Source organism: Sinocyclocheilus grahami, unplaced genomic scaffold (assembly GCF_001515645.1).
Source record: "Sinocyclocheilus grahami isolate Dianchi unplaced genomic scaffold, SAMN03320097.WGS_v1.1 scaffold531.1, whole genome shotgun sequence".
NCBI classification, from domain to species: domain Eukaryota; kingdom Metazoa; phylum Chordata; class Actinopteri; order Cypriniformes; family Cyprinidae; genus Sinocyclocheilus; species Sinocyclocheilus grahami.
Genome location: NW_015505710.1, coordinates 92,807 through 119,366, shown reverse-complemented (window position 1 = coordinate 119,366; position 26,560 = coordinate 92,807). Strand labels below are relative to the sequence as shown.

The 26,560-nt window shown below is 37.1% G+C and overlaps 2 protein-coding genes and 1 long non-coding RNA gene across 3 annotated transcripts in view; all 3 read left to right on the top strand.

Moving 5' to 3' along the window:
• LOC107555310 (zinc finger SWIM domain-containing protein 8-like) overlaps positions 1–7,173 on the top strand; it is a 38,114-nt gene extending 30,941 nt beyond the window's left edge. Inside the window, exons 18-22 of the mRNA XM_016238069.1 lie at positions 1,238–1,460; positions 1,689–1,978; positions 5,971–6,194; positions 6,316–6,489; positions 7,150–7,173. Of these exons, the coding sequence (XP_016093555.1) occupies positions 1,238–1,460; positions 1,689–1,978; positions 5,971–6,194; positions 6,316–6,489; positions 7,150–7,173 (935 nt within the window). The remainder of the gene's footprint in view (positions 1–1,237; positions 1,461–1,688; positions 1,979–5,970; positions 6,195–6,315; positions 6,490–7,149) is intronic.
• A 761-nt stretch (positions 7,174–7,934) lies between these two features.
• Positions 7,935–12,645, top strand: LOC107555309 (zinc finger SWIM domain-containing protein 8-like). Its single transcript, XM_016238068.1, has 5 exons — positions 7,935–7,947; positions 8,010–8,180; positions 8,515–8,634; positions 8,770–8,786; positions 11,919–12,645. Exons 1-5 carry the CDS (start codon positions 7,935–7,937, stop codon positions 11,991–11,993), a joined length of 396 nt encoding a protein of 131 aa, XP_016093554.1. The 3' UTR covers positions 11,994–12,645.
• Positions 12,646–14,944: 2,299 nt separating this feature from the next.
• LOC107555319 (uncharacterized) overlaps positions 14,945–26,560 on the top strand; it is a 91,497-nt gene continuing 79,881 nt past the window's right edge. Inside the window, exon 1 of the long non-coding RNA XR_001605153.1 lies at positions 14,945–15,092. This is a non-coding gene — a long non-coding RNA (uncharacterized lncRNA). The remainder of the gene's footprint in view (positions 15,093–26,560) is intronic.

Here is a 26,560-nt window from a genome sequence, read left to right as displayed (position 1 = left end):
GGTGTTTGCATACTCTATCACAGATTAAGTGAATTAAATGCAATATTTGTCAAATACACAGACGTTTCAGAAACGTTTTTATGAGCAACAGAAACACTTTTTATATACTGCTTAATACAGCGCCATCTGTTCAAGAATAAGTAAATAAGTAAATATATACTATTTAAATACTAATAAAGTGGGGGTATATATGCTTTCATGATAAACGTGACTCAATGCGACTACAGGACTACAGTAAAAAAGCTTTTACTGTTCTAAAAACAGATTTATGTGCAGTATTGCATTTGAAGATGTTAGAAACACACGTCATTGTTGTCATGTGGTGAATTTGGCCAATCGCGAAACAGCTGTCTCATCATCAGTGCTCCTGCAGTTGCTCTGAAAAAGCTGCGCCAGCTGAGTCAGCCGGCTGCTCTCGAAACGCTATCGCTGTACTTTGATGCCACACGTGACAGTGACGTGGCGTCGGCGCCTGTTCAAGTCGGACAAAATTTCTAACCGGCATGCACTGCTTCAAGTCAGCCGCCGATCGGTCTGCGCAGTGCTGCATGAAGTCGAACGCACCTGTTGGCATGATTGAGAGCAAACGTGAGAGGTTACGGGCCTACGGCAGGGTGTGGCCAAGTAAAAAATAAAAAATCTCCAAAAAATCGCTAGTTTTATGTAAATATAGCTAAAATAGCTGCTTGTCGCAAAAAAAAAAAAAGTCGCAGCTACAATGAGAAAGTAGCTAAATTTGGCGACAAAATCCCCAAATTGGCAACACTGCTGGCTGGTGTGTGACTGAGTGGAGGCAGGGTGCATTTGCGTATTCATAGATCCGCGTATAGTAAATGAAGCAAGGGTATACAGTTGCATTAAAGCTATTTTAATGTATGAGAAAATTATTTTCACAAGAAAAAACATTTAAATATGTCGTTTTGATGATCAAAGATGAGTTTTATATATTAAATATATTTATATATAATATAAATGATATGAATATAAACATGTCAATATGTATTTATATACACATAATAAATATACACAGAAAACGCACATATATTAAACAAAAACTTTTATTTTGGATGCGATTAATCGTTGTCCAGCACCATTTAAAAATTATTTTGATGTTTTCAAATATAATATATTATTTTATGTATATTACTAATTTATTTACATTATTATTATTTTTAACCTTGCTTAAAGAAATTTGAGACTGTGAAAAGGTCATGTTTCTTTTGACTTGTTTTCTCAGGCATGGCAAGCATTGACAGCAGTGCTCCAGAGACCACCTCAGACAGCTCTCCTACCCTCAGTCGACGTCCACTTCGAGGTGGTTGGACAGCTGCTTCCTGGGGGAGAGGCCAGGACAGTGACAGCATTAGCAGCTCTTCCTCTGATTCACTTGGCTCATCGTCATCTAGCGGCTCGCGCAGAGCTGGAGGAGGAGCCAGAGCCAAGAGTACTGACACCAGCAGGTGAGACAAGCCTTTGCCCTTTTTACCCTCATTGCCCCTTTTGAGGATTTGGTCTCATTTTTTGGGTGCTTGTACATCATTGTCTCTTTTTGAGGCCTCAGCAAACAATTAAATCTCTAATTCAGTAGCAGTTGATTGACTGAATCGGTTGTTTCACTTCAGAGTCAAAACAGATTCTCCGATCCTCTATGTCTACAGTTTGTCACACATTGCCTCTTTCCCTCTTAGGTATAAAGGTCGCCGGCCTGAATGCCATGCTCCACATGTGCCCAACCAGCCATCCGAGGCAGCTGCACATTTTTACTTTGAGCTGGCCAAGACTGTGCTGATTAAAGCTGGTGGAAACAGCTCCACCTCCATTTTCACTCAACCCTCTGCCAGCGGAGGCCATCAGGGGCCCCACCGCAACCTGCATCTATGTGCCTTTGAAATTGGCCTGTATGCCCTCGGCCTGCATAACTTTGTGTCTCCAAACTGGCTGTCAAGGACTTATTCCTCACATGTATCCTGGATTACAGGTGAGAGATGATTACGTAACCACAAACCACAAATGTCAATATGATTTATGACTATCCCCTTGAAATGCAAATGTAAACTTTAAAATTCATAAACCTGGCTTCAGAGTATAAATTCAGAGTGAAAGTGTACTATAATACTGAACTTCAGTATATTAAAAATGTATGGATAAGTAGATATGGGTGGATTGTGATGGTTATATGGATAGATAGACAGATATTGATTTATATGGATAGATATGAATGGCTAGATATGGGTAGATAAATGGAGTGGTCTATAGCTATGGGCGGATGGATATACACTGCTGTTCAAAAGTTTGGGATCAGTAATATTTTTTTTTTGTGTTTTAAAGAAGTCTCTTCTGTTTATCGTGGCTGCTTTTATTTGACCAAAAATACAGAAAAAAAACAGTACTATTGTAAAATATTGTTACCATTTAAAATACTGGTTTTCTGTTTTAATATACTTTAAAATTTAATTTATTAAAATGTAATTCAGCAAAGCTGAATTTTCATCAGCCATTACTCCAGTCTTCAGTATCACATGATCCTTCAGAAATCATTCTAATATGCTGATTTATTATCAATGTTGGAAACAGTTGTGCTGCTTAATATATTTTTTTGAACCTGTGATACTTTTTTCAGGATTATTTTATGAATAAAGTTAAAAAAGAACATTGCTTAATTAAAATAGAAATATTTTCTAACAATGCGAGTCTTTATCACTTTTTATTAATTTAACACATCCTTGCTGAATAAAAGCATTGATTTCTTTAAAAAAAAAAATTACTGACCCCAAATTTTGAACAATAGTATATTGTTGCAAAACGTTTCTATTTTGAATAAATGCTGTTCTTTTTAACATTTTATTCATCAAATAATCCTGAAAAAGTATCGCAGTTTCCAAAAAAAATATGAAGCAGCAAAACTGTTTCCAATATTGATATTAAATATAAAAAAATCTGAAGGATCATGTGACACTGAAGGACTGGAGTTAATGATGCTGAAATTCAGATTTGATCACAGCAATAAATTAAATTTTAAAGTTTATTAAAATAGAAAACCATTATTTTAAATTGCAATAATATTTCACAGTATTACTGTTTTTATCTGTATTTCTGGTCAAATAAATACAGCCATGATGAGCAGAAGAGACTTCTTTAATAAACATTCTTACTGATCCAAAACTTTTGAATGGCAGTGCATGTTGGATAGATGTGTGTATATATAGATGGGTAGATATGGGTAGAAATAGATTTAGATGGATGTATATATATGGTTTGATGTAGGGCTGGATGATATGGCCAAAGTTTATATCAAGATATATTTCTTAATTTCGGTCGATACGATATAATTCCGATATCGACATGAACACTATTTATCTGAAATAGAAATCTTTTGTAACATTATAAATGCCTTTATCACTTTTGATCAATTTTAAGCATCCTTGCTTATTAAAAGTATTAATTTCTTTCCAAAAAAATTTATAAAATTATACTGAATGGAATAGTGTATAATGTTACAAAAGCTTTTTATTTCAGATAAATGCTGATCTTTGGATCTTTCTATTCATCAAAGAATCCTGAAAAAAAATGTACTCAACTGTTTTAAATATTGATAATCAGCATATTAGAATGATTTCTGAAGGATCATGTGACACTGAAGACTGGAGTAATGATGCTGAAAATTTAGCTATGATCACAGGAATAAATTCAATTTTAAAATCTATTAAAATGCAAAGCAATTTTAAATAGTAAAAATATTTCAACATTTTACTGTTTTTGCTGTACTTTGGATCAAATAAATGCAGCCTTGGTGAGCATAAGAGAATTCTTAAAAAAAACAAAAAACATTAAAAATCTTACTGTTCAAAAACTTATGACTGTTCAAAAACTTATGAAACAAATGTGCTTCAGCCGGAAAAAAAGGGTATGAAAAGTTCTCGGAGTCGCTGCAGAAAACAAAAAAACTGAACAACAACAAAAACTAGAAATGTTGCTGGAGTTGGGTTTATTGAAAATGCAAACTCATTCTCTGCCAGCAGGAGGCACTTTTAGAGTGATAAAACTAGCGGTTTCTCCAGTAACGGCTGTAATCATGAATGCTACTTTATCAGATCAAATTACAGGGCTCAATGCTTACTTTTCTTTTTAGGAGCACTTGTGCTCCTAACTTAAAAAATTTAGGAGCATGTTCAAAATTTTAGGAGCAAACCTTCTGATCAGTAATCCAAAATGTTATCAAAAAGTAGCCTTTCCATTATGAGGGGATATTTGACTCCTCTAACTTTATTAAAAAAAAGTATGTCATCTTTTGTCAAATTCCTAAAAAAATTATATTTTATAAGCTTTTTAAAAATTGTAATTAAAACGACAGAATAAGAACAAGTAGAATAAGAAATATAAGTTACCAATCAAATGAAATCAATATTAACAAAATAAATTTGTCGAGGTGGCACAGAAGAACACAAAAGTGACTTGGTGTACTCTCAGACATTTAATGAGGCTTCGAGGTGGCATGAGTGCAATTAAATCCATAAATTCATGATGAGATTAATGTTTTAAATATAACATTTTGAATATAGAAATATTAAATGATTTAAATAACTGAAAAGATACTTTAAAAATGAAACTAAAACTGCCAGCAGGTGGCGGCAAATTACTGATTTTATCACTGAATCATTCATTCGAACAGCTGATTCATTCAGGAATGAAGCAAGTTGAGTGTCTTTATGAATGGGTAATCATGAATCACTGACTCACTAGATTCGTTTAAAAACCCCCGTTCATTCATAAACGAAACACTGCTGTGTTTGAATGGAGATGCGCTGTGTCTGTTTTAAACTATTTTCGACGATGAAATGGAGCAAATTCAGACAATAGTGTTATAGTCAGACAATGCAAGTCACTTAATATTAACTTCTTGTTTATTGAATTGTATTGTATTAAATCAGTATCACATTTACAAACTCCCTTAAAAATCATTAAAAGCTGTCACTCATCTTAGTTCATCGCGAGCTCACATTTATAATCAACGAAGCTCTCTACACTGCGCAATGAATCTCTTATTTACACCCTGTCTACACTTTGCTTATGAAAGGATTCGTGAGATATGTCTGTGATACTACATTACTCGACGCTGCAAAAACACGTAGAAACCGTTGAAGCTCCCCTGAGCGCAATCACAAGTATGATGATGATCAGGTCCGTCGCACTGGTGCTCCTAAAAAATTTTTCATAGTCGCACGCAGTAGTTTTCAGTCGCAAATGCAACTGAAATGGTCGCACTGTAGAGCCCTGAATTAAAATGGCATCAAAACTTTTCTGGAGACAGTCGGTTCCCTTCAGAGATACATTCATATAAAACACCCGCGACGTGTTATGATTTTGTAATGTGCAGTGCTCATGTTTATTCCAGTCTATGGTTTATTCAACTAAACCAAACACCACAAATAAATCATTGTATGGGAAACACTGGTTATATATATATATATATATATATATGTATATGTGTATATATGTATATATATATGTATATGTGTATATATAAATCGGAAATGTGTTTAAACTGACGAGCTGCACAAATATGAACGTGGTTTTGCGCAGCTCGTCAGTGAACAACGGCTCTGTGTAGTTAATGCTGCTCAATGTGAAAGCCCGCAGGTGATGGAGATTTACCGCTGATTACAGAACCGGCTTTACTGATAAGATGCGCGTTAAATATCGCATGCGATTTATCGTGCAGCCCTAGTTTAAAGGCATATCACCGTTATTGAAAAAAAATATATCGCGATACATATTGATATTGAATTATTGTCCAGCCCTAGTTTGATGGATATTTACTGGTTGATGTATATGGTCGGATAGATGAGGATACATAGATATAGGTGGCTAGATACGATAGAATGATAAATGCAGTTAATGCAATATGCTAGAAAATGGGTGGGCAAACCTGCCTTTTGTTTGCTTTTAAATTCTTTTGTCTTGTTTTCACAGGCCAGGCCATGGAGATTGGGAGTGCTGCCCTCAACATCCTGGTGGAATGCTGGGACGGGCACCTCACGCCTCCGGAGGTAGCGTCACTCGCAGACCGCGCATCACGAGCTCGGGATCCCAACATGGTGCGTGCTGCGGCAGAGCTGGCTTTGAGCTGCTTGCCTCACGCTCACGCCCTCAACCCCAACGAGATTCAGAGAGCCCTGGTGCAGTGCAAGGAGCAGGTATTGTCCAGCGCATCCTACATTCATTGCACATAATAATCCATACATTTTTACTCTAAGATATAATAATCATCTGCTTGTTGCCTTTAAAGAACACATTTCTACATTGTTATCTTTTAAGGATAATGTGATGCTGGAGAAAGCTTGCATGGCAGTTGAGGAGGCTGCAAAGGGAGGCGGTGTTTATCCTGAGGTCTTGTTCGAGGTGGCTCACCAGTGGTATTGGCTGTACGAGCAAACAGTGGGTGGAGGCTCTGGGGCCCAGCGAGAGGGGTCCGGCCGCTGTGGGGCCAAGGTTTTTTTTTTTTTTTTTTTTTTTTTCAATAAATCAATATACATTGTAACAGAAAAGTAGTTAACAGCTGCTGCCGAGTATTTCTAATACAACGGCTGAAGGAGTGATGGCAAATTTTACATCTTTCAGTAACCACACCAAAAAAAAGACTGCCTTCTGTCATAGGACATGTCACAGTCTAAGAGACTTGATGTCACAACTTGCTAGTCAAAATGGCCTTTGCATGATAGAATAATCAGTGAAAAAAAATTAGAATTAATCAGGAATCGTTTTAGAATTGGGTTGTGACTCTTTGAATCAAAATTGGATCTAATTGTGAGATTCCCATGATTCCCACTCCTAATTATCAGACACTTTCAGTTGTGGAATAATTAATCTGTTATTATTTACTCATGGGTGGCAAATATTACATGTTCAAATATTACATTTACTCATTTAGCCATCTGAAGATTTTAACCAAAGTGACTTACATAAGCAATTTGTCACAGAAGCAACAATATTCATTAGCTGTTTGATTCTATGTAAGGGTGGTTCTTCACATGTTGAGATCACATGACCAGCTGTAAAATTAATTATATCTCAAAGCTTTTAATATTTGGTATCGATCCACAAAAATTCTAAACCAATGGACCATTTTCATACTGTGATGTGTTTCCACAGTTATTAACATCAAAAATCTACTAACTTTTTTTTTTTTTTTCAATAAATCAATATACATTGTAACAGAAAAGTAGTTAACAGCTGCTGCCGAGTATTTCTAATACAACGGCTGAAGGAGTGATGGCAAATTTTACATCTTTCAGTAACCACACCAAAAAAAAGACTGCCTTCTGTCATAGGACATGTCACAGTCTAAGAGACTTGATGTCACAACTTGCTAGTCAAAATGGCCTTTGCATGATAGAATAATCAGTGAAAAAAAAATTGAATTAATCAGGAATCGTTTTAGAATTGGGTTGTGACTCTTTTAATCGAAATTGGATCTAATTGTGAGATTCCCATGATTCCCACTCCTAATTATCAGACACTTTCAGTTGTGGAATAATTAATCTGTTTTTTATTTACTCATGGGTGGCAAATATTACATGTTCAAATATTACATTTACTCATTTAGCCATCTGAAGATTTTAACCAAAGTGACTTACATAAGCAATTTGTCACAGAAGCAACAATATTCATAGTGTACATTGTACAATGTCAGCTTTGTTAGAAAGGAGGATTATTAAACAAGCTTTTAAAGCAGAGGTGAAATGCAGAAAAGAAGAGATTTTTGTGTGTTTGCAAAGCTGTACAATGACACTGGTAGAGAAAAGACCACACCTCTAGGTGTGAATATATATATATAATTCAAGGCCAGTGAAATTATTTTTTAGTGCACCTTTACTTCAGTGCAGACAAGAGTTCATTACAGTTCTTACCAGTTCACCAGAGATTGTTGGGAAGCCATGCTATCAGACAGTTGGCAAATTGATAGACGGACACCATGAACATCCTCTCATCTTTTTTTTTTTGCCCGGCAGGAGGAGTACACTCAGGCTCCACCATCCAGGCCATACAGGGGACTTCTTTTCCAGGACTCTCGTCCCAGCCCGCCTCACTGGTCAGCGCACCCTTCCCTGTGGAAGACGAGCAGCACAATCAACCAATCAGCCAGCAGGGCCTGCACTACCTCCACTCTGCCTACAGAGTCGGTAAGGACGCATGATTTCTAATTGCATAGACCCTTTAGGGCATGGCTTGCCTGTCCTTATGTTGCTGTTTTGCACCCATTAGGATCCATCTGGTCCTGAATTGTGGTGATTAATTATCAAGAGAGGTGAGGGAGAGATCGGTTGAGTCCATGTTGCAGGACTGACAAAGAACTCTCACAGTGAGAAATATTAATTAAGGCATGATTTCCGTTATATCAGTACTCATAAGTCCTGGAGATTAGGACGTTGGGTGCATGTGCCAATTTAATACATGATCAGTACAGAGTCGTTCAGTACAGAGTGTTAATGGTGAAATCTTCCTGTCCTCATTTAGGCATGCTGGCCTTGGAGATGTTGGGAAGGAGGGCCCACAACGATCATCCAAACAACTTTTCCCGTAGCCCCCCGTACACTGAAGACGTCAAATGGCTGTTGGGCCTGGCTGCGCGTCTTGGTATGCCCACATATCTTTGCAATATATCCTATAGGAAAAACAAATTTTCTAAAGTCCGGTTTCATTTCCTGTTACCTGCTATAATAGCTGGAAGTAGACTGTAAATGATGTGTTGACAGTTTACCTTGCCTTCAGCGGACAAGAGAGGAGAGGTGATTTAACAGCAGAGTCTCCAGCAGAGTTATTGACATCCTGATATCTTTCCTCTAACTCTGAACTTTATCCCATGCTGATCACAGCATGTTGCCAGTTTTCATGGCCCTAAATGTTACAATTGAAAATGTAGAAGTAGACAATATTTTGCCATGTTCAGGTTAGGCATTAGGGTTGTGACGGTGAGTAAATTTTTCCACCAGATAATCAACGTGACAACACCGGTATCACCGCGGGGGCGTTCTTAAAGAGCATGCGAAAGTTAGGCGAATTGTTAATTTTGTTGTGATAGTATGTCCTTTTAGCAGTGGAGGCATTAGCAGAGAATGAAGAGAGAAGTGATCGATATACATTAAGGTCAGTAGGATTTTATGATTTGCGCCATACTCTTTCTGCAGCTCTGAGCTTAGAACAATACACACGGAGAACATCAGATAGCCAAGGGGCAGAAGAGGTGGTACGAGCTGGCCTGGAAGGCAAGGGGCAGACAGTGTCTAAACAAGAAGTAAGAGTGGAGCAGAAAGTATCAGTAGCATGGTTAACATCAAGAGATGATAACTGTTCAGGAGAAGGAAGCAAAGATGAAACCATAGCAGATAGCCGGGAGGGTGAGAGTGAGCGTAGGTTACGTCGAAAGTTGACATGTGGAGGGGTAAGTGTTGTGTCAGGAACCATGTTGAGGTTAAGAGTGAGGAGGAAGTGATCCGAGGTGTGCAGTGGAGTAACCAGTACATGATCAGTGGAGCAGTGTCGTGTGTAAATAAGGTCCAGTTGGTTGCCTGATTTGTGAGTAGCCGTAATTAACACTCGCTTGAGATCAAAAGAGGCAAGCAGAGTGTGGAAGGCATGGCAGTAATGAAATGTTGAACGACATACTGTAAACTGTACTGTAAACTGTAGTTCTAATCAAGTAAACTGATTAGAACTAGAAACTAAACTAAACTCAAAACCCCAGAGTAAGCGCCATGTATTATTTATTTATTAAATACATATTCTTGTATTTATGTATTCATCAGCTTGCAAACTAAATGCATAATGAAATACTGGTTTGAGTTAGTTAAATTGTTTTATCTTGTAGATTAGCTTAAAGCTTCTGCTAAGAAAAGTAAAATTACTCCATAAAAAAATCTGAAACAATGAAACAATATTATAATATTAATTTTCATTGTCACAAATTTGCAGTTGAACATGCGTTTCTACCTTTAAAATCTCTTTCATCCAGCTTTCATCTCTTAAAAGCTCCTTGTTTTTCCACTTCATTCCAACAACAAAAAAAATTATTTGTGATTTTCCATTTAAAGTTTAATATGTTGTTCTTCCTTTAAAACGGTTCTTTTTTCTCATTGAATATAATTGGAAAAAAATATGAGATGGGATGAAACATTTTATTTCAACCGTTTTGATTTGCTTGCAAAACTTTTAACTTTGAAACACATTTTCTCAAGGAAATGCAAAAGTATAAACATTTAGTTTTTTCTTCCATCTAATTTTTTCCCATTACCAGAACTTTTGCGTTCCCCTGAGAAGCTTGTAACAATTTTTATTATGAGTGTTGTGCTGCTTAATATTTTTGTAATAAAATTAATGAATACAATTAAAATTTATAAATTTTTTTCAGGATTCTTTGAATAGAAAGTTCAAAAGAACAGCATTTATGTAAAATAGAAATCTTTGCAGAAACTAAGAAATGTCTTTACAGTTTATCTGGGCAATGTAACAGTTTTGTAAGTAAAAACATTAAAGGGGGCATAACACACACAGTTTCACCCAATCTCATGTTAATCTTGAGTACCTATAAAGTAGTACTGCATCCTTCATATCTCCAAAAAGTCTTTAGTTTTATCATATTTATAAAAGAAAGATACAGCTTTAGTATTCTCTCTGGAAAAAGCCGAACTCCTGGAGGCGCGCCGTGGGCGCAGAACTTTTGCGTTCCCCTGAGAAGCTTGTAACAATTTTTATTATAAGTGTTGTGCTGCTTAATATTTTTGTAATAAAATTAATGAATACAATTAAAATTAATACATTTTTTTCAGGATTCTTTGTTGAATAGAAAGTTCAAAAGAACTTAAAAATAGAAATCTTTGCAGAAACTAAGAAATGTCTTTACAGTTTATCTGGGCAATGTAACAGTTTTGTAAGTAAAAACATTAAAGGGGGCATAACACACACAGTTTCACCCAATCTCATGTTAATCTTGAGTACCTATAAAGTAGTACTGCATCCTTCATATCTCCAAAAAGTCTTTAGTTTTATCATATTTATAAAAGAAAGATACAGCTTTAGTATTCTCTCTGGAAAAAGCCGAACTCCTGGAGGCGCGCCGTGGGCGGAGCTAAAGAGTGACGAGAACTTGAGCACCGAATGCCAACAAAACAGACATTTGATGGCGTTTCACTTACCGTCTGCAGTTCTGAATCATGACCGGCATCTTTTATAGCTGGGACCGCTCCATCTTTCAGTATCAAATGATGTGCAAATCCAGCGTCGAACTGGGCCTTGTTTATAAAACGTTTGTCAACAAACACACTTGTGAAACTCCATTGCTGCCCCGGAAAAACAAACTGTATCCACTGTTTACATACTGCTGGGTTCTTTAGGAAGCTGAACAACGTTATCTTTCCCTTACAACCAAAAACACTTCTTTGGATTGGAGACATTCTTCCCGAGCAAGTCCCGTGCAGCACTGCCGCTGGATGAAGCGCATTGATGGGCGCGATCTTGCTCTCACGCCCCATTCACACGAGGCGTCGGCATCAACGCCTCTCGTTTACTTTGAATGGAGTCACGTCAAGCGTTGCCGAAATGAATTGTGGGTCCGTCGCGTCACGTTGGGTCTGTTGCTCACGGCAGAAGTTCAACTTTTCAAGCGCCAACGTAGGCGACAGCCAATCAGATCGCAACCAAAAACACTTCTTTGGATTGGAGACATTCTTCCCGAGCAAGACCCGTGCAGCACTGCCGCTAGATGAAGCGCATTGATGGGCGCGATCTCGCTCTCACGCCCCATTCACATGAGGCGTCGGCGTCAACGCCTCTCATTTACTTTGAATGGAGTCATGTCAAGCGTTGCCGAAATGAATTGTGGGTCCGTCGCATCACGTTGGGTCTGTTGCTCGCGGCAGAAGTAGAACCTAAAGAGGGGCAAACAGACTAAAGAACTATGGCAGCGGATCTCGTTGGAGATGGCCACTTTCTCACCCTGACTACTCTAGAGACCAGCGGGGACAGAGACGCCCAATCTTCCCCACAGACCACTATCACAGCTCAATCCGACACGCAGCACTCTCCGTTCCCCTTGATAAGAAGTGTAGCCATGACGACTTCCTGTACAAGCCCACTCACATGACCGAACATTTAGTCCTTCAGGCCCTGAAGTCATGAGAAAGTGGTACAGAGATACTGGGGCATGTGAATTACTGTGTCCCTCCTTCGTCGAGTTGTTGATCCCAGTGTTGTGTCTGATCTTATTTTTGTTCTCTTTTTTTTGGTGTGTTCAGTCGAGTAATTTAATGGCTATATCTATGTTTTATCTACGAGTCCTAACATCTTTCATTCACTGATTTCTATGCTTTGTGATCCCCTGAGTTCATTTAGATGGTTAATACGGGGACAAAGGTTTTCACTTGCTATGTTGATGTTTGGTTCACGTTTAAACAAAACCACTAAATGTCAGACTTATTCTGCAACATTCCTCTACCCTGGAGAACAGAGCCTCCATCGGTCATAAAGGATTTCAACGTTGGATAGTGGATGGCATTGTAAACATGAGGAGAATAAAAACACAACTTTAAAAGAATAAAAGAGACATTTATTATGAAACGATAATCAAAGTACGGGTGAGGATTCTTCAATGTTTTTGTTTTTAATATTTTGTATAGTATGGTGTGTCTACAGAGAGCAGGATGAAGAATGGAAGAATGTTATTACTGACTGCTCTGTGAGTTCCTTTTTCTGGTCAGATGTTGGTGGCTTGAGTGCTGGAACAGAGAAGTCTGGCTGGACCAGATTACACAAGCTTTAATTTTTGAAATTCAAGACATCAGCGGTGACTTCAGTCAAAAACAATTCGGGCTTCCTGTCGTTTAAATTGGGTTCTTTTATATTTGAATTCTAGCTGTTTCTGATACCGTTAATAGACTTTGGTATCTGTGCAATTTAATATTTCCGAGGTTTAGTCGAACCACACAATTTCATTTTTCTGTTCTCATTTTAAAATGGGTTAACCGCTCCCCTCCGTCTAACATTAGTTGAGTGGTCTATAAATGCCACTGCCAGATTCCCGTGTTTCCAGCATCGGCCCCAGCTTGGAACTCGCTAGTGGAGAGTGACTGAGTAGAAAATGTACTGTGATATTTTTGTATTCTTCAAGTGTAGCTTGGTTGGGGAAAAAACAAACAAACAAAAAAAATCTATATAAATACATATAAATTGTGCTGATTGCGAGAGGATGTAATCTAGAATAAATGGGGAAAAGAGAAAAACTAAATTGGAACAAAGCAATATTAAAAATGTAGAGTTGACTTAATAAAGATCAATCAAAACACTAAGAGTTTATCTGCGTCTGTTAATGTTGTTCTCACCATTATATACACTACTGTTCAAAAAGTTGGTCTGTTTTTGATAGAAAAACAAGGCTGCATTAAATTGATCAAAAATAGTAAAAACAGTCATTATTATGAAATACATTAAATATTATTAACAATTAAAGTAAGTGTTTTTTTATTTTAATATATTTTAAAATGTCATTTATTCCTGTGATGGCAAAGCTGAATTTTCAGCAGCTATTACTCCAGTCTTCAGTGTCTCATGATCCTTAAGAAATCATTCTAATATGTGACCCTGGAGCACAAAAGCAGTCTCGAGTCGCTGGGGTATGTTTGTAGCAATAGCCAAAAATACATTGTAGGGGTCAAAATTATTATCATTTTTCTTTAATGCCAAAAATCATTAGGACATTAAGTAAAGATCATGTTCCATAAAGATATTTTGTAAATTTCCTACGGTAAATATATCAAAACTTAATTTTTGATTAGTAATATGCATCGCTAAGAACTTCATTTGGACAACATTAAAGGTGATTTTCTCAATATTTTGATTTTTTTTTCACCCTCAGATTCCAGATTTTCAAATAGTTGGATCTCGACCAAATAATGTCCTATCCTAACAAACCATGCCTCAATGGAAAGCTAATTTATTCATATTTCAGATTATGTATAAATCTCAATTTCTAAAAATTGACCTTTACGACTGGTTTTGGGGTCCAGGGTCACATATGCTGATTTGGTGCACATTTTTGAAAACAGCTGTGCTGCTTAATAGCTTTCTGATTTTTTTTTTTTTTTTACAATACATTTAAAATATTAATATTTTGTAAAATTGTCTTTGATGTCATTTTTGATTAATGTATCCTTGCTAAATAAAAGTATTCATTTCTTTCTCTTACTGACCCCAAAGGTTTGAACGGTAGTTTATATCGGTAGCGGGATCAACGGATCTGATCAAATTCTCAAGAAGAGTCAGACATGACCTCGACTTGGAGAGAATCAACGTTGTACCGAGGGGGGTTTCATCGCCTGGGGGCGCTAGAAGGTTAAATATTGAAACTGCTGAAACGTTGTGGTCTATCGGGGATTCCGGTAGGTTTACATGAGGAACTGACATTCTTTGCTTATTCAATCACGCAGTTCGTTTAGGTGCCAAATGACACTTGCACATGCTTTATGTGTTAATGCTACACTATACATTTAAGCTTATGTTAAGCAGTTTACTCGAATCACTTCAGGTAGGACGTGCTTTAAAAACAAATGTGTCAAGAAAGATAATACACGATACTCTCTCACCGGTCCTTGTTTGGGCTCCTACCTGAAAACTAAAAAATCCGCTCGGAGGTGCACTCTTCGAAACAAGTCTTTCGAAATTGACCACAGTGCGGGGGTTTTAATTCAACAGATGTATCCCTTATAGTATTTTAACATCTATTTTGTTCTAATAACTCCACATTTTCAGTTAAAAGCTTTCAACACATCCACCTTAAGCTTCACCTTTTAAAATGCTTTCGGACAGTGTCATGTGAAATAGTGAGCAGCGGGAGGTTCCCCCCCCATCGGGCGGACTGATTTGGTTTGTTCCAGAGTTTTCTGTAGGTAGAGCGTCTAGAGCCGACACGCAGCATCACAGCCGAGTGAAGATGGCGGCTCAGAGAGTGATGCTGTCAACGAGAGTTTGAGTTCACCTCTCATTTTTAAACTTCTTAAACCTTTGAGGATCCCTTACGGATAGCTGTGTCAAAGAAAACTATATCGGTGAGTCGTGGTTTGTGTTTTCTTCAAAATAACCGCGGTCTTGCCTCTTCGGAACTGAAGAAATGCTACGGCTAGCCGCGCTAACCTCGTTCTGAAGAAAATCAGAGGAGCGACTTCTCAACATGTTTTACATTTGAAACCCATTTTAGTTTACGCTGCTGTATTAAAAAAAAAAACCGTGACATTTCCCTCTCTCCGAGCTCGGCTGTTTGTGTAAAGGCTGCGTCTAGCCGCAGAAGGGACTGTTGAGTTTTGCAGTTTAGTGGAAGTTTTGAATAGTCACTGATTTCCATATACACATCCAGAAAGTGTTTAGGTAGTATTAGTGACTAAACACATACACAAATCACCGCTTTCCTGCTCGTTACACAGTCTTTATGTGCAGTGTCAGAGCGTGTGTAGTTTCAGAGCAGCTGGGACAAAAGCAAAGCGGGATTCGTGTTGCACTTAAATGCATGTGTTTCTGTAACTTGATGGGCAGATTGAGTCTGCATTGGCACCTTTACGCAGTCCATAGAAAATCCGAGCTGCTCTGCCAGCTCATGCCATAGAGACTCGTTTTGGGCTTTAATGAATTTTACATGGGCTTCAGTCAATGCTGTGTTCTCTTTCAAGGTGAGGCGAGAATAGGCTATCTCGTGTCAGCCTGCAGTTGCACAGCTGTGTTGTTTTTGAAAATCTCTTTAAAATGATAATTCAGTGCGAGTTGCTCTAGCTGAGCGTTAACAGAATATGCTCTTGGAATATGTAGTACTTTGAACTCTTTGGGTGTTTTTAGTAATTTGCCTGCATATGACGGGTTGTTTGGGTATTTTTGATCATATTTGTATCTTGCGTTAAGAAAAGATGCCTCCGTATTTGTGAGCTGTTAACGCGTAACGTGTCCATTTTTATTACTAAATTTAGTTAAAAACTTATGCAAACGTTTAAGGGAGTGTGTATATCTAATGTGTTTTCCACCATTTTAATAACCTTTCTAGGATATTTTAAAAGTGCAAAAATATTTCATGTTTCTCTAATTCTGTGCATGCTAATTACGCAAGAATTTGCAACAACAATTTGTTTAAAACCATTTTAGATGTATAACCCTTGTACATTTGTGTAGCGTATATAACAAGTCTATATGATGTATTCTGCTCTCTGAGTATTGAATAAGGAAAGGATTTTCAAATAATCGTTAGCATTTTTATATATGTTTAATGATCAAAAGTTGGATAACAAATGAAGTGTATCAGTAACTGAAGTGATTGAGAGATACTCGAGTAGCTTTTAAGCTTAACATGCTCCTTGGCTTGTCCTTTTTTGCCTACAAGGAATTTGGAGACATTTTTATTGAATGATCCTAAAATGATTTTCTTTATCCTTAGGCAATTTTGGATGGAAGACTCATAGATCATGTTGGCTAGTCAAGCTTTTTACAACCATAATGTCTCTTGAGCTTTTGTTTGTGTTGGGTAAAGTTTAAGATTTCTGTATCATGCATTATGCTGGTTGAATATTGAATTATATGGAAAGGATGTTAAATGATACTATGTAAGTTTCCATTCTTAATCTCAGTTATTTTATTTTTTTTTAAGATTATTGAGATTGGATTGATATCAAATTTATCTCAGTGACTTGTGATTCAGTGATACTTGGATTGTCAAATTGCTTTCAAACTTAACACAATCCTTGGCTTGTCCTTTTTTGCCCACACAGAACTTGGAGAGATTTTTATGAATGATCATACAATGTTTTTCTTCATCATGAGGCCTTTTTTAATATTGGATTGAAGGCTCGCAGATCAAGTAGTTTGATAATGGCTGTAAAAAGCTTGATTTTAAACTCGAGTCTCTTGAGCTTTTGTTTGTCCTCCTTCTCTCTTTCTGTTTCTCGTGCAGACTGTGGTGTAAAAGTTTAAAAACAGGACAAATATATGCCTCAATATCACCCATAACTCAGCTCGCTGAGTCCCCACATCCATGACCCAATTAGCATTGAATTGTGAGTTGAAGATGAGTTTGGTTCTGTCCCAAGAACATTATAAATGTCTGAGATAATTTGCAAATGAGTGTTGGGCCTGGGGTGGCTCTTATGCTGAGACCTTTTTTTTTATGGGTGTAACGGAAAGTGGGACAAGACTTGGATTATGTTTCAATAGAGCCGGAGAAGAACCCAGAATCCCATTAGATTAATGACTTCAAATGACCAGGCTCCTTTCTTTAGCCTCATCTCCCTAAAGCTGGTATTAATTTCACTCCTGTATCTTAATTGCATGCATATAGTATTACTCGCTCACTAGTTCAGAATGACCTTTGGAAAGACTATTTAACTGAACTTGCAGCCTAGGTCTGTAACTTTGTAATCACATGAACGTTTTTGTAATGTTAGTGCCCGTTAAAAGCCTTGTTGTGTCCAAGAAATGCACCCTTTTTTGCGTAGATAATGCGAAAGTGCTTTTTTGCTGCAGTGCAGTCCACTGAATCTACTGTCACTTTCCACTAAAGAACAGAACAGAATATAGGGGATCTGTTCTGTTCTGTTCTTTAGTGGAAAGTGACAGAACAGAACAGAACAGAATATAGGGGATCTGATTTTTTTTCAGTCCATTTAATCTTCAGGGAGCTGAGTCAGGTCCTGTGCAGCTCTGGGAAATCAGAGAGGGATGTCGACAAGGAGGGAATTCTGTAGCTTGATCGAGCCATGCAATGAAGGAAGCACTCCAAGAATGCTTGAGGAGATGAAGAGTTCTTCAAACCAATAGTTATGAAGACAGCAGAAGTAATAATAGCAATAACACCACCAGTAATAATATGAATCCTGTATTTTTTTTTCCTGAAGAACTGACTGTAAGTGTTAAAAGAAGTATTTCAGTGTTGGAATGAAAATGACTGAGGCCGCTGTATACTCCAGTCCAGTACACTGTAAAAATGATTGTTCAAAGTTGTAAATAAAACACAAGGAATTTTACACTTGAAATAGTTAGCCCTGGGTCATTCTAAACCCTGACTAAACAGAATATCGGGTTATCTTGTTTCATGTTTCATACTGCTCATACTCAGGGTTAACATAATCCTGGACATTCATAAGTTGATATTTCACATTGTATATTACTAAACCCCAGGTTAACGTTCTAATTTGCATATCCACAGTGTCAGTGCCATTGAATTGACAGACGCAGTACATGTTTGCATAAAGGCTCTAGCGTTGCGCATCTGCATATTATATATTGCCAACTGTACTATCACGTTTTCCATAATGGACTTTTCGAACTATAAAGGTAAGAATGAAACGGTCTCCATTTAACACAAATTCACATGTTTTCCATGACCATTTGACATTTTCCCCTCAAACTCTGAAATGACTGCTTATATGTTTAGCAGTGTTTCAGTGACCGACCAAGGCACACGATTGGCTGTTGGTTGCTAATCATCTAGCCGTAACATAACATAAAAAGCGCTTCTAAATTACAAGTGTGTTTAACTTCACCCAGGGTTAAGCACAGTTTGAAAAATTTCACGTTTAATATGTTAGTTGCAGATTCTTTGTGAAATTTACTGGCAATTTTTAAGTGAAAAATTTTCTACACCAAATATTTTTTAGTGTAGAGATTTTTTTTTTTTCAACATTCAAGCTACCAAGACAAATACTCACAGTCTCCAGTTGTCAGTTTAGTATGTTTGAAAGACTGTTGTTGTAGCTTTGATCAAGTGCGCTGTCTGAAGCCATGAGAACGAGCCCAGAGCGGTAAATAATCTGCTTCATGTACCCATGCAGAGCCTCTTTTTGCCCTCACTTCACTGAGTCAAGAGGCAGAGGCAACCGGACGGTCATCCAGTCTTCCTCTGGTCTTTAACAACAGATCAGTATGCTGAGCCTAAATAGCTCTTGTTATTAATAAAAAGGGATGCTGCAGGGATCGTTGCATGGCAGGGGTCAAGAGGTGCAAGTATTAATGCCATGCTAGTTTAATATCAGATCAGTTCTGAGCTGATTGCCAGCCCAGCAGAGATATAAGCGTAAAGCGTCCTTCATCTGCAAGCCTGTGGGGCTTCAATTAGCTTTGTTATCTTCACAGGTTAGGGCATTGAAGAGAGCAATCTTTTCTTTTTTTTATCGAGTGGATGATGAATTATGAATGGTTATGTAATTTAAGAGTGGGAGTTTGCGGTTCTTTTCACAAGCGTGTACTAAGATAAGTGATAATGATGAAGTCTATTAAGGATTCTTTTGGATATACATAGCTATTATTTGTAGTTAAACTATAAATGTGGATTTGTTAGCTTGATCAGACCTTTTGACAAAGGCTGATTTTTAGGTTACATGCTTAACCCCCCCCCCAGCAAATCTTTTGCCAGCAAATCTCACCTGGTTTGAACCCCATTAGATGGATTCTTTCTACATGCCACAAGATATCATGTCTCTTTCTAATGCGATCTATCTCTCCACACAGCTGTGGATTACAAAAAATTGCATCGCCTTTCTATCTGTTTATTTTTTTATGTAATTATCTCTCCACACAAATGTTGGAAATTATGCGAATGTGAAAATAATGCATAACTGGTGCCTGTTGCATTTCCACATTAAATACACATTAAACTCACAGCACATGTAGCGTAGGGATGGGTACCGAAACCTAGTATTTAATCGGTCCCGGGGCTAAATTATGAAAGACCGGAGTATCGATAAGCTCTGACGTTAACGGTTCTGCTATCGGTACTAGAGAAATTAAGAAAACATACATTTATTTTTGCTATATGTACATTATCTTGCAAATTCTATCTCACCAGAGTCGCCAGCTGTTTTTATTTGCAATGATATTCAAACATTTGTCTATGATGCATTTTTGCTATTCGCAATTCAGAAGCGAGATCGCGCTCATGCGGAGTAGCTTCAGCACGCGCAACATGAAAGCCCTGCTTAATTATGATAGAGGAGAGAACTAAACATTCAAACGTCTGCTTACACTTTAGGCCTGTGGCTGTTTTGTTAAGCTAATTTAATTTATTTTATTTCAATTTTGGCTTTTAAGGATTATAGCCACATTTCTTCTAGCGCAACTTTTTTCCCTTCACAGCGGTGTGCATTCGCTCCTCCCTAAAACCCAAACTTAAAGTCAGAATCAGCACAATCGGTGATTGTTGAAAAAAATGCCGTCTTACACTGTTGCTAAATTGCGGGACATGTTTGATAATAAAACGTTGAAAGCACAATCCGCACAAGAGACGCTGTTCCCCAGGCTGAAATGTGTGTACGTGGCGCGCTCAAAAACGGACAAGCTAATTATACTTTGAGCTTCGGCCGCGTCCAAACGATCAAATACACACAAAATATGTCCAAATGGCCGGCTTGGAGAGTATTTACTTAAACACATTTTATGTCTTAAGTGGACGAGAACAGTTGGGAGAAAATCTGATGTGTGTCAATATTTTGTCTTAAAGTGACAGACTGGCATTGGGCCATTAGTTAATCAAACAACAAAATGCAAAGACAAAATCACTCTCAGCTCTTAATCTGAATTACATACCTTTAATAAGCATTAATCTATCAATACATACAGTGAAAACTGTAATTACTTAATTTACTTGTAATACTTAATTACTTGTAATTACTTGCCTGAACAGTAATGTTAGTAGACCTTCATGGAAAAATGAAAGCACTGTTTATTTCATTTCATTTGTTTATTTGTCAGTTTGTTTTACTTTTTCTTTGTTCATGTTCTTACTGTATCTTATCTTATGTACAGTATAGAACACTAAAAATGCCTGCACACTGGTGCATTTACAAATTGATGTTTTATATTCATTTCATTAAATATTTATCTTACATTTCAGAATATAAAGCAATGTTAATTCAGCTCTTAATTTGTCATGTGTATATATATATTAACAAAAAGTACCGATAAGAATACCGTTGAAGTACCGAATCGATAAGCAGTATCGGTAAGAGTAGTAATACCGTTAAAACCTTAACGATACGCATCCCTAATGGAGAGATGGAGTTCGCTGCTTTGAAACATGCGCAGTGCTTTGAAACACATTGCACTTTCACTTTTAGTTCATTTGACAAATTCTTTGCAAAATCAATGGCCATGTGACACCATGTGAGAAGTGTAAAAACATGTTTGGTTCATTACGAAACTGTGGCAGAGTATAGGTAATTAATGGAAAACGCTGGAAAAGTTCTTTAGTGAACCCAAAATGGTTTCTCTGTGGCATTGCTGTGATTTTTAAGAGTGTGAAAAGGTTGCATGAATGTTAAAAGTTCTTTGTAGAACCATATTCCAACAAAGGATCTTTATTTTTAAGAGTGACGAGTAGATGATCACTACTGAGTTAGTACTGCATGTGCTTCAAGTGATTATTTTTTCCTTAACAGATATTATTTCTTTTCATCAGGCCCTTAATGATTTAAGTCCTCGCTTGGAAAAACAAGGTCAAATTTCCCCCTCTGTTCTGAATGCCAGGCTGTTTGTGATGTTTGACTTCTTCCATAGGGCTTTAAAGTAGAACATTCACAGCAGAAGACAAATGGATCACACGGGTTTAGCGGCCTGCACAGTGCTGTCCAGTGGCTCACTCAAGTGATCCATCCTGTGCCATGCCGCTATCCACTCTTATCACACATCTGAGGAAAAAAACAAGGAGGTGGAAAGTGTCATTACTTGTAGCACTTCCATCCATCTGAACATGGATTTTAATTTTTTTTGAAGGTTATCAAAATATCCAGACTTAATACCATAACAAATAATCTAATATGTATATAAATGTGTATCATCATCCCCACTAGAGTCCCATCTGAAATGCATGCTAATGAAAGTCTGCCGCAGACCAGTATTAATCAGTCAACACAGACGAAAGGGGTGGGTAGTGCACCTCTAGAATGCTTTTACCCCTTAGGTTAAAGAAATGGTAGATTGATTCAATTATCTGTAAACGAGAGATCAAAGGACTCAGAAAAACAACATTTTTGAAGTAGCAGCGGAAGATTAGCTGTTCTAATCTCTTCAGGGGTTTTCTGCCTTCCCATCAAGAGCTCTTGTACACAGGGGCTGCTACAAAGAAGAAACCCCTCTCTCACTTTAGTCCTCATGCTTGGCTTGAAGAAGTCTGTTTGTTCATCTTTTGAGTGAAAGTCTTCCTTAATGCAAAATGTTTTTTTGTTTGTATTTGACATCAGTTCTGTTCGTAAAAGGTCTCTTTGACCGCGTATACCTCAGTGGAAGGGACTTGATATGTTGTATGGCTGCGCACATTTACTGCCAAGAACACCAAGGCATTGAACATTCTTGACATACTGCCTCAATTATTGAGTTTGAGCAATCAAGCAATAGCTGAACTGATTTGAATGCACTAAACTTGTCTTCAATTCAAGGTCAGGTATTCCTCTGAGATTTGATATATTTCAGTGTAGTATAGAGAGATTGAATTCAGTGAGGCTGCGGCAGCTGCATTTCATGTGTTACTCCTCCTCTGCTTGTCCTGAGTCAAATCTGTGTACGTCTTTGTAGTTGCTGTCCATTTTAACTTCCAAATGTTCTATCATCTCTTGCAAAATGATACATGTCAGTGCATCACAATTTCGACATGGAAACTTGCTTTCCTTTTGTCTCATACAGAGGCTCCCAAATGAGCTTATGAGAAATGCTTTCAGCGTTTGAGCTTGTTTAGACAACCTACTTCTTTATAAATCTTATTTGCAAAAATGTTGTATTTAAATTAGATTAAAAATGAAAAAAGTAGTTTTATTTATTTAATTATAGTTTAGTATTCATTCAACATGTACATTTCCAACGCAATTTCCCAAATCATTGCATGAACCTTCATTTGGGAAACCCTGACATGATATCAAGATTCACTATGATTTTGGACTCTACTGACGCTTAATATGGACACCTCATGACAGGTTGAGTTTCTCTCTAATCTGTGTTGTTTAGTCTTCTTCCAAAGGGTAACACACAAAGGGTATGGTTTACTTTCCTTTTTTTTTCATCTGAGTTTGTATGCCTGCTGACGGCTTCATTTTCCACACTTTATTTCTGTAAGACTTCATTTGATTCCGGATAATGTTTCAAGAGTTAAATGAATTGCTGTGCACTCTTCCTGACTGCTGAGATACAGAATGTTATTACTTAGACTTCACACACACACACACACAGCATTTTGGGGTTCTCTCTTCTTTAAAGTGATACTTATGTCTATAGGCTCTTCAAAGGAAAGAAATCGATAAGCGTTTGCCGTTGCTTCACATTTTCAGAAGAGAGTGAATCCTTGAGACATAAAGTACTGTGGTTGTGTTTCACAATATATTTTGAGCACCACACAGGTTGCCTGTATTTTGGTTAGTGTTTTAGTCTTTTGTTGTGGCAGTTGGATTGCAAGCAGGGCCTCTGTGATTCCTTGGTCATTTTTCTAGTGCAGTGCCATGCACAACCTTAAATTTGTTGTAGTGCCCCATGAAATCAGTTTTATTAATTTTTTTTTTTTTTTCTGAATTCCTTTTGAATTTTTCGGGACTCCTTTTTAATGATTAAATTAAATTGCAGTAATCAAAAACATGTTTAATTAATTAAAATCATGAAACTTATACACTTTAATATCAATTTATTAAAAGTTTAACAAAGATTACTTGTTTTTCTCAGTTCCACCATTGACAGTCAGTAATGCTGTAGTGTTAAAGTGATATAACAGGACCAGAATGAGAGCCGTTGAAAAACGATTTTTTTGTGGAGCTCTCAATATTTCCAAACAATATTTCAATATAGCTGTCTATATTTCCAAACAACTCTGCGCTATCAATTTGTTCGAATGGTTTAAATGTACTATATTTTAGTTCCGTAAAATTTAGTTAATATTTTGTGGACATTTTTGGTACTAAGTAAGATGTGCAATAATTATGATCCATGAATAACCATTTAAAATATATTTTCTAATGTATTTATTCATTTTATTACAAGTAGTGTACTATTTAAGGTTAAAATTGAGAAAACGTTTTTAAATTCCAATGCAAAGAGGCACATTAGAGGCATTTGGTGACCGCAAAAATAATATTCATATGCAATGCCATGGTTTAACCACTAGATGCCTGTATGGCTATTCTAGTTCCTGAAAAGAGTATTGCCGGTCATAATCGATTACTTATTTTTTAGGTTTTGCATTTGAATATATATTTAGACATTATCAAACACTTGATTTTGGTAAGTTTAGATTTTTTTAAATGTTAGATTTAAAAAGGTTAATTACTTGCATACTATTGTTTATTGTTTATGATCTCATACGCAACAAGTGAATATTAAGGAATGCAAGCAAATACGGAATTTAACCCAAGAAAGAAGTTTAAAATCGTGTTTAAAAAAAAACAAGGCAACCAATAGCATTCCGCGAAACTCTTTATTATATAATACATCCATTGAGGTGCTAAGTTATTCCTAATGGGCAGGCTTCGCAGAAACTCATTCAACCTCCGACAGGGAGAGAAAAATTGTAGAAAGACTAAAAACTGTTAAAAATATGACAACTAGAATCTGGTTATGGTCGCTATTAAACTGTTGCTCATGTTATCTAACTGCCGTTATAGTCTAACTATCTATTATCTAACGACAAACATTAACTATATTGCGCTTCATAAAATACCACTACTGGTTAGATTCCTGAGAGGTTAACAAATTGTCAAAAAAGGCAGTAATTTCTTCCATGACATGTTACTTCCGCATTCCTTAGTTCCTATGGAAGTCTATGGGAGTGTCGCATCTCTGGTATTCAACGGCTCTGACCTGAATATCAGCACTGCAAACATGGTTCCAAAAGAATTAAAAAGCCACTGATAATGTAATGCATCTTAATGGTCTTCTCAAAATGTAGTTCATGTATTAAATGTATTAAGTATTCTTAATTTTTTTTGTGATCAAACCGTAATAGCAGTTTGCTTTTGTTGTTTAGCACATGCTAGTTTTGCAAAGTGCCTTGCAGCGTAACAATTGCAGGGACAGTCCACCTGGAGCAATCTCAGGTTAATTGCTTTCCTCAAAGGATAATGGCAGTAGAGTGGATTTGTAATCTCTATAATAACACCATTAAGTCTTGCGTCAGATATTAAAGGTTTAGTTCACCCAAAAATGAAAATTCTGTCATTAATTACTGTATTGGCCCGAATATAAGACGACCCTGATTATAAGACGACCCCCCTTTTTCCAAATGTACCTTTTGGAAAAAGGCTTTTTTTTTAAAAATCTAATCTTGTTTTTTCTCAGTAAAACACATCAATTATTTTTATATTTAAATTTTTCATTTGAAAGTATGGTAAAAACTGGTAAAATGTACCAACAATCACATTTTAAAAATATACACTTTTTGATATACCATTAAAAAAAAAAAACAGGTAGCCCATCTGAATTAGGACATTTAGGCTATCCATCTAATAGTAGCCTACCAAAATCTTATTAACAGTAGAAGTTAAATCTTACTGTAGACTTCAAATCTGGGTACGGTCTTACGTTTTAAAATCACAAAGGGAGTTTGGTCCCATCAGGCTAACGTGACGGTCACGACTCCTGCAGCTGTAAGGTTTTACTCGTGATCTTTACAACATGCATTACGTATTTCATGGCACACTCGTATTATGTGTATTTGGCGCCACCTATTGTTGTTGGTATATTATTGACATGTCAAAATCTATACCCTGAATATAAGACGAGCACGTTTTTTCAGACGTATTTCCAAGAAAAAAACATCGTCTTATATTCGGGTCAATACTACTCGCCCTCATGTCATTCCAAACCCGTAAGACCTCTGTTCATCTTCGGAACACAAATTAAGATATTTTTTATGCATTCTGACAGCTCTCTGACCCTTCCATAGACAGCAAGGGTACTACCACGGTCAACGTCCAGAAACGTAGCAAGGAGATCGGTAAAATAATCCATGTGACATCAGGGGTTCAACTGTAATATTACGAAGCTACGACAATACTTTTTGTGCGCAAAAGAAAAAAAAAGACTTTATTCAATAATTAGTCTCCTCCGCGTCACCCTAGCGCCATTTTGGAGAGTATCCACTGAATGCAAACAGCGTATGTTGTTCTGTGTCAGCCGCACCACGAGCCGCTTCTTCTTCGGCTTTTGCCGTGGTACTGCAGGTTACACCAGCAACATGCCCGTGGACACTGCAGACTAGCGGTTTGCATGTATTGCACGTCAACGCAGACAACGACGCAGAAGTATAAATGAAAACTGACACACAGCCTGACACAGAAGTATAAATCAGCCTTAAAAGGTTTAAGTCACTCTTGCGGTATTTTGATGTTGTACACCGATCGGTCTGCTTCAAGTCGAACACAGCTGCTGCTGCCGCCACCTTATGACAATAGATTTACACTTCAAATTAGGTAGTGTCATAGATGACAGTAGCTCTTTGGAAAAGGATGGAAAATGTCCTTCAATTTGTTTACATAATAAATGCTGCTGCCTGCCAGCTGCAATCACTAATAAAACA

Excerpts from the sequence above, each read along its gene's own strand:
- LOC107555309 (XM_016238068.1), top strand. Across the intron at positions 8,181-8,514 it reads CCACTCTGCCTACAGAGTCG|GCATGCTGGCCTTGGAGATG; the intron begins GTAAGGACGCAT and ends GTCCTCATTTAG.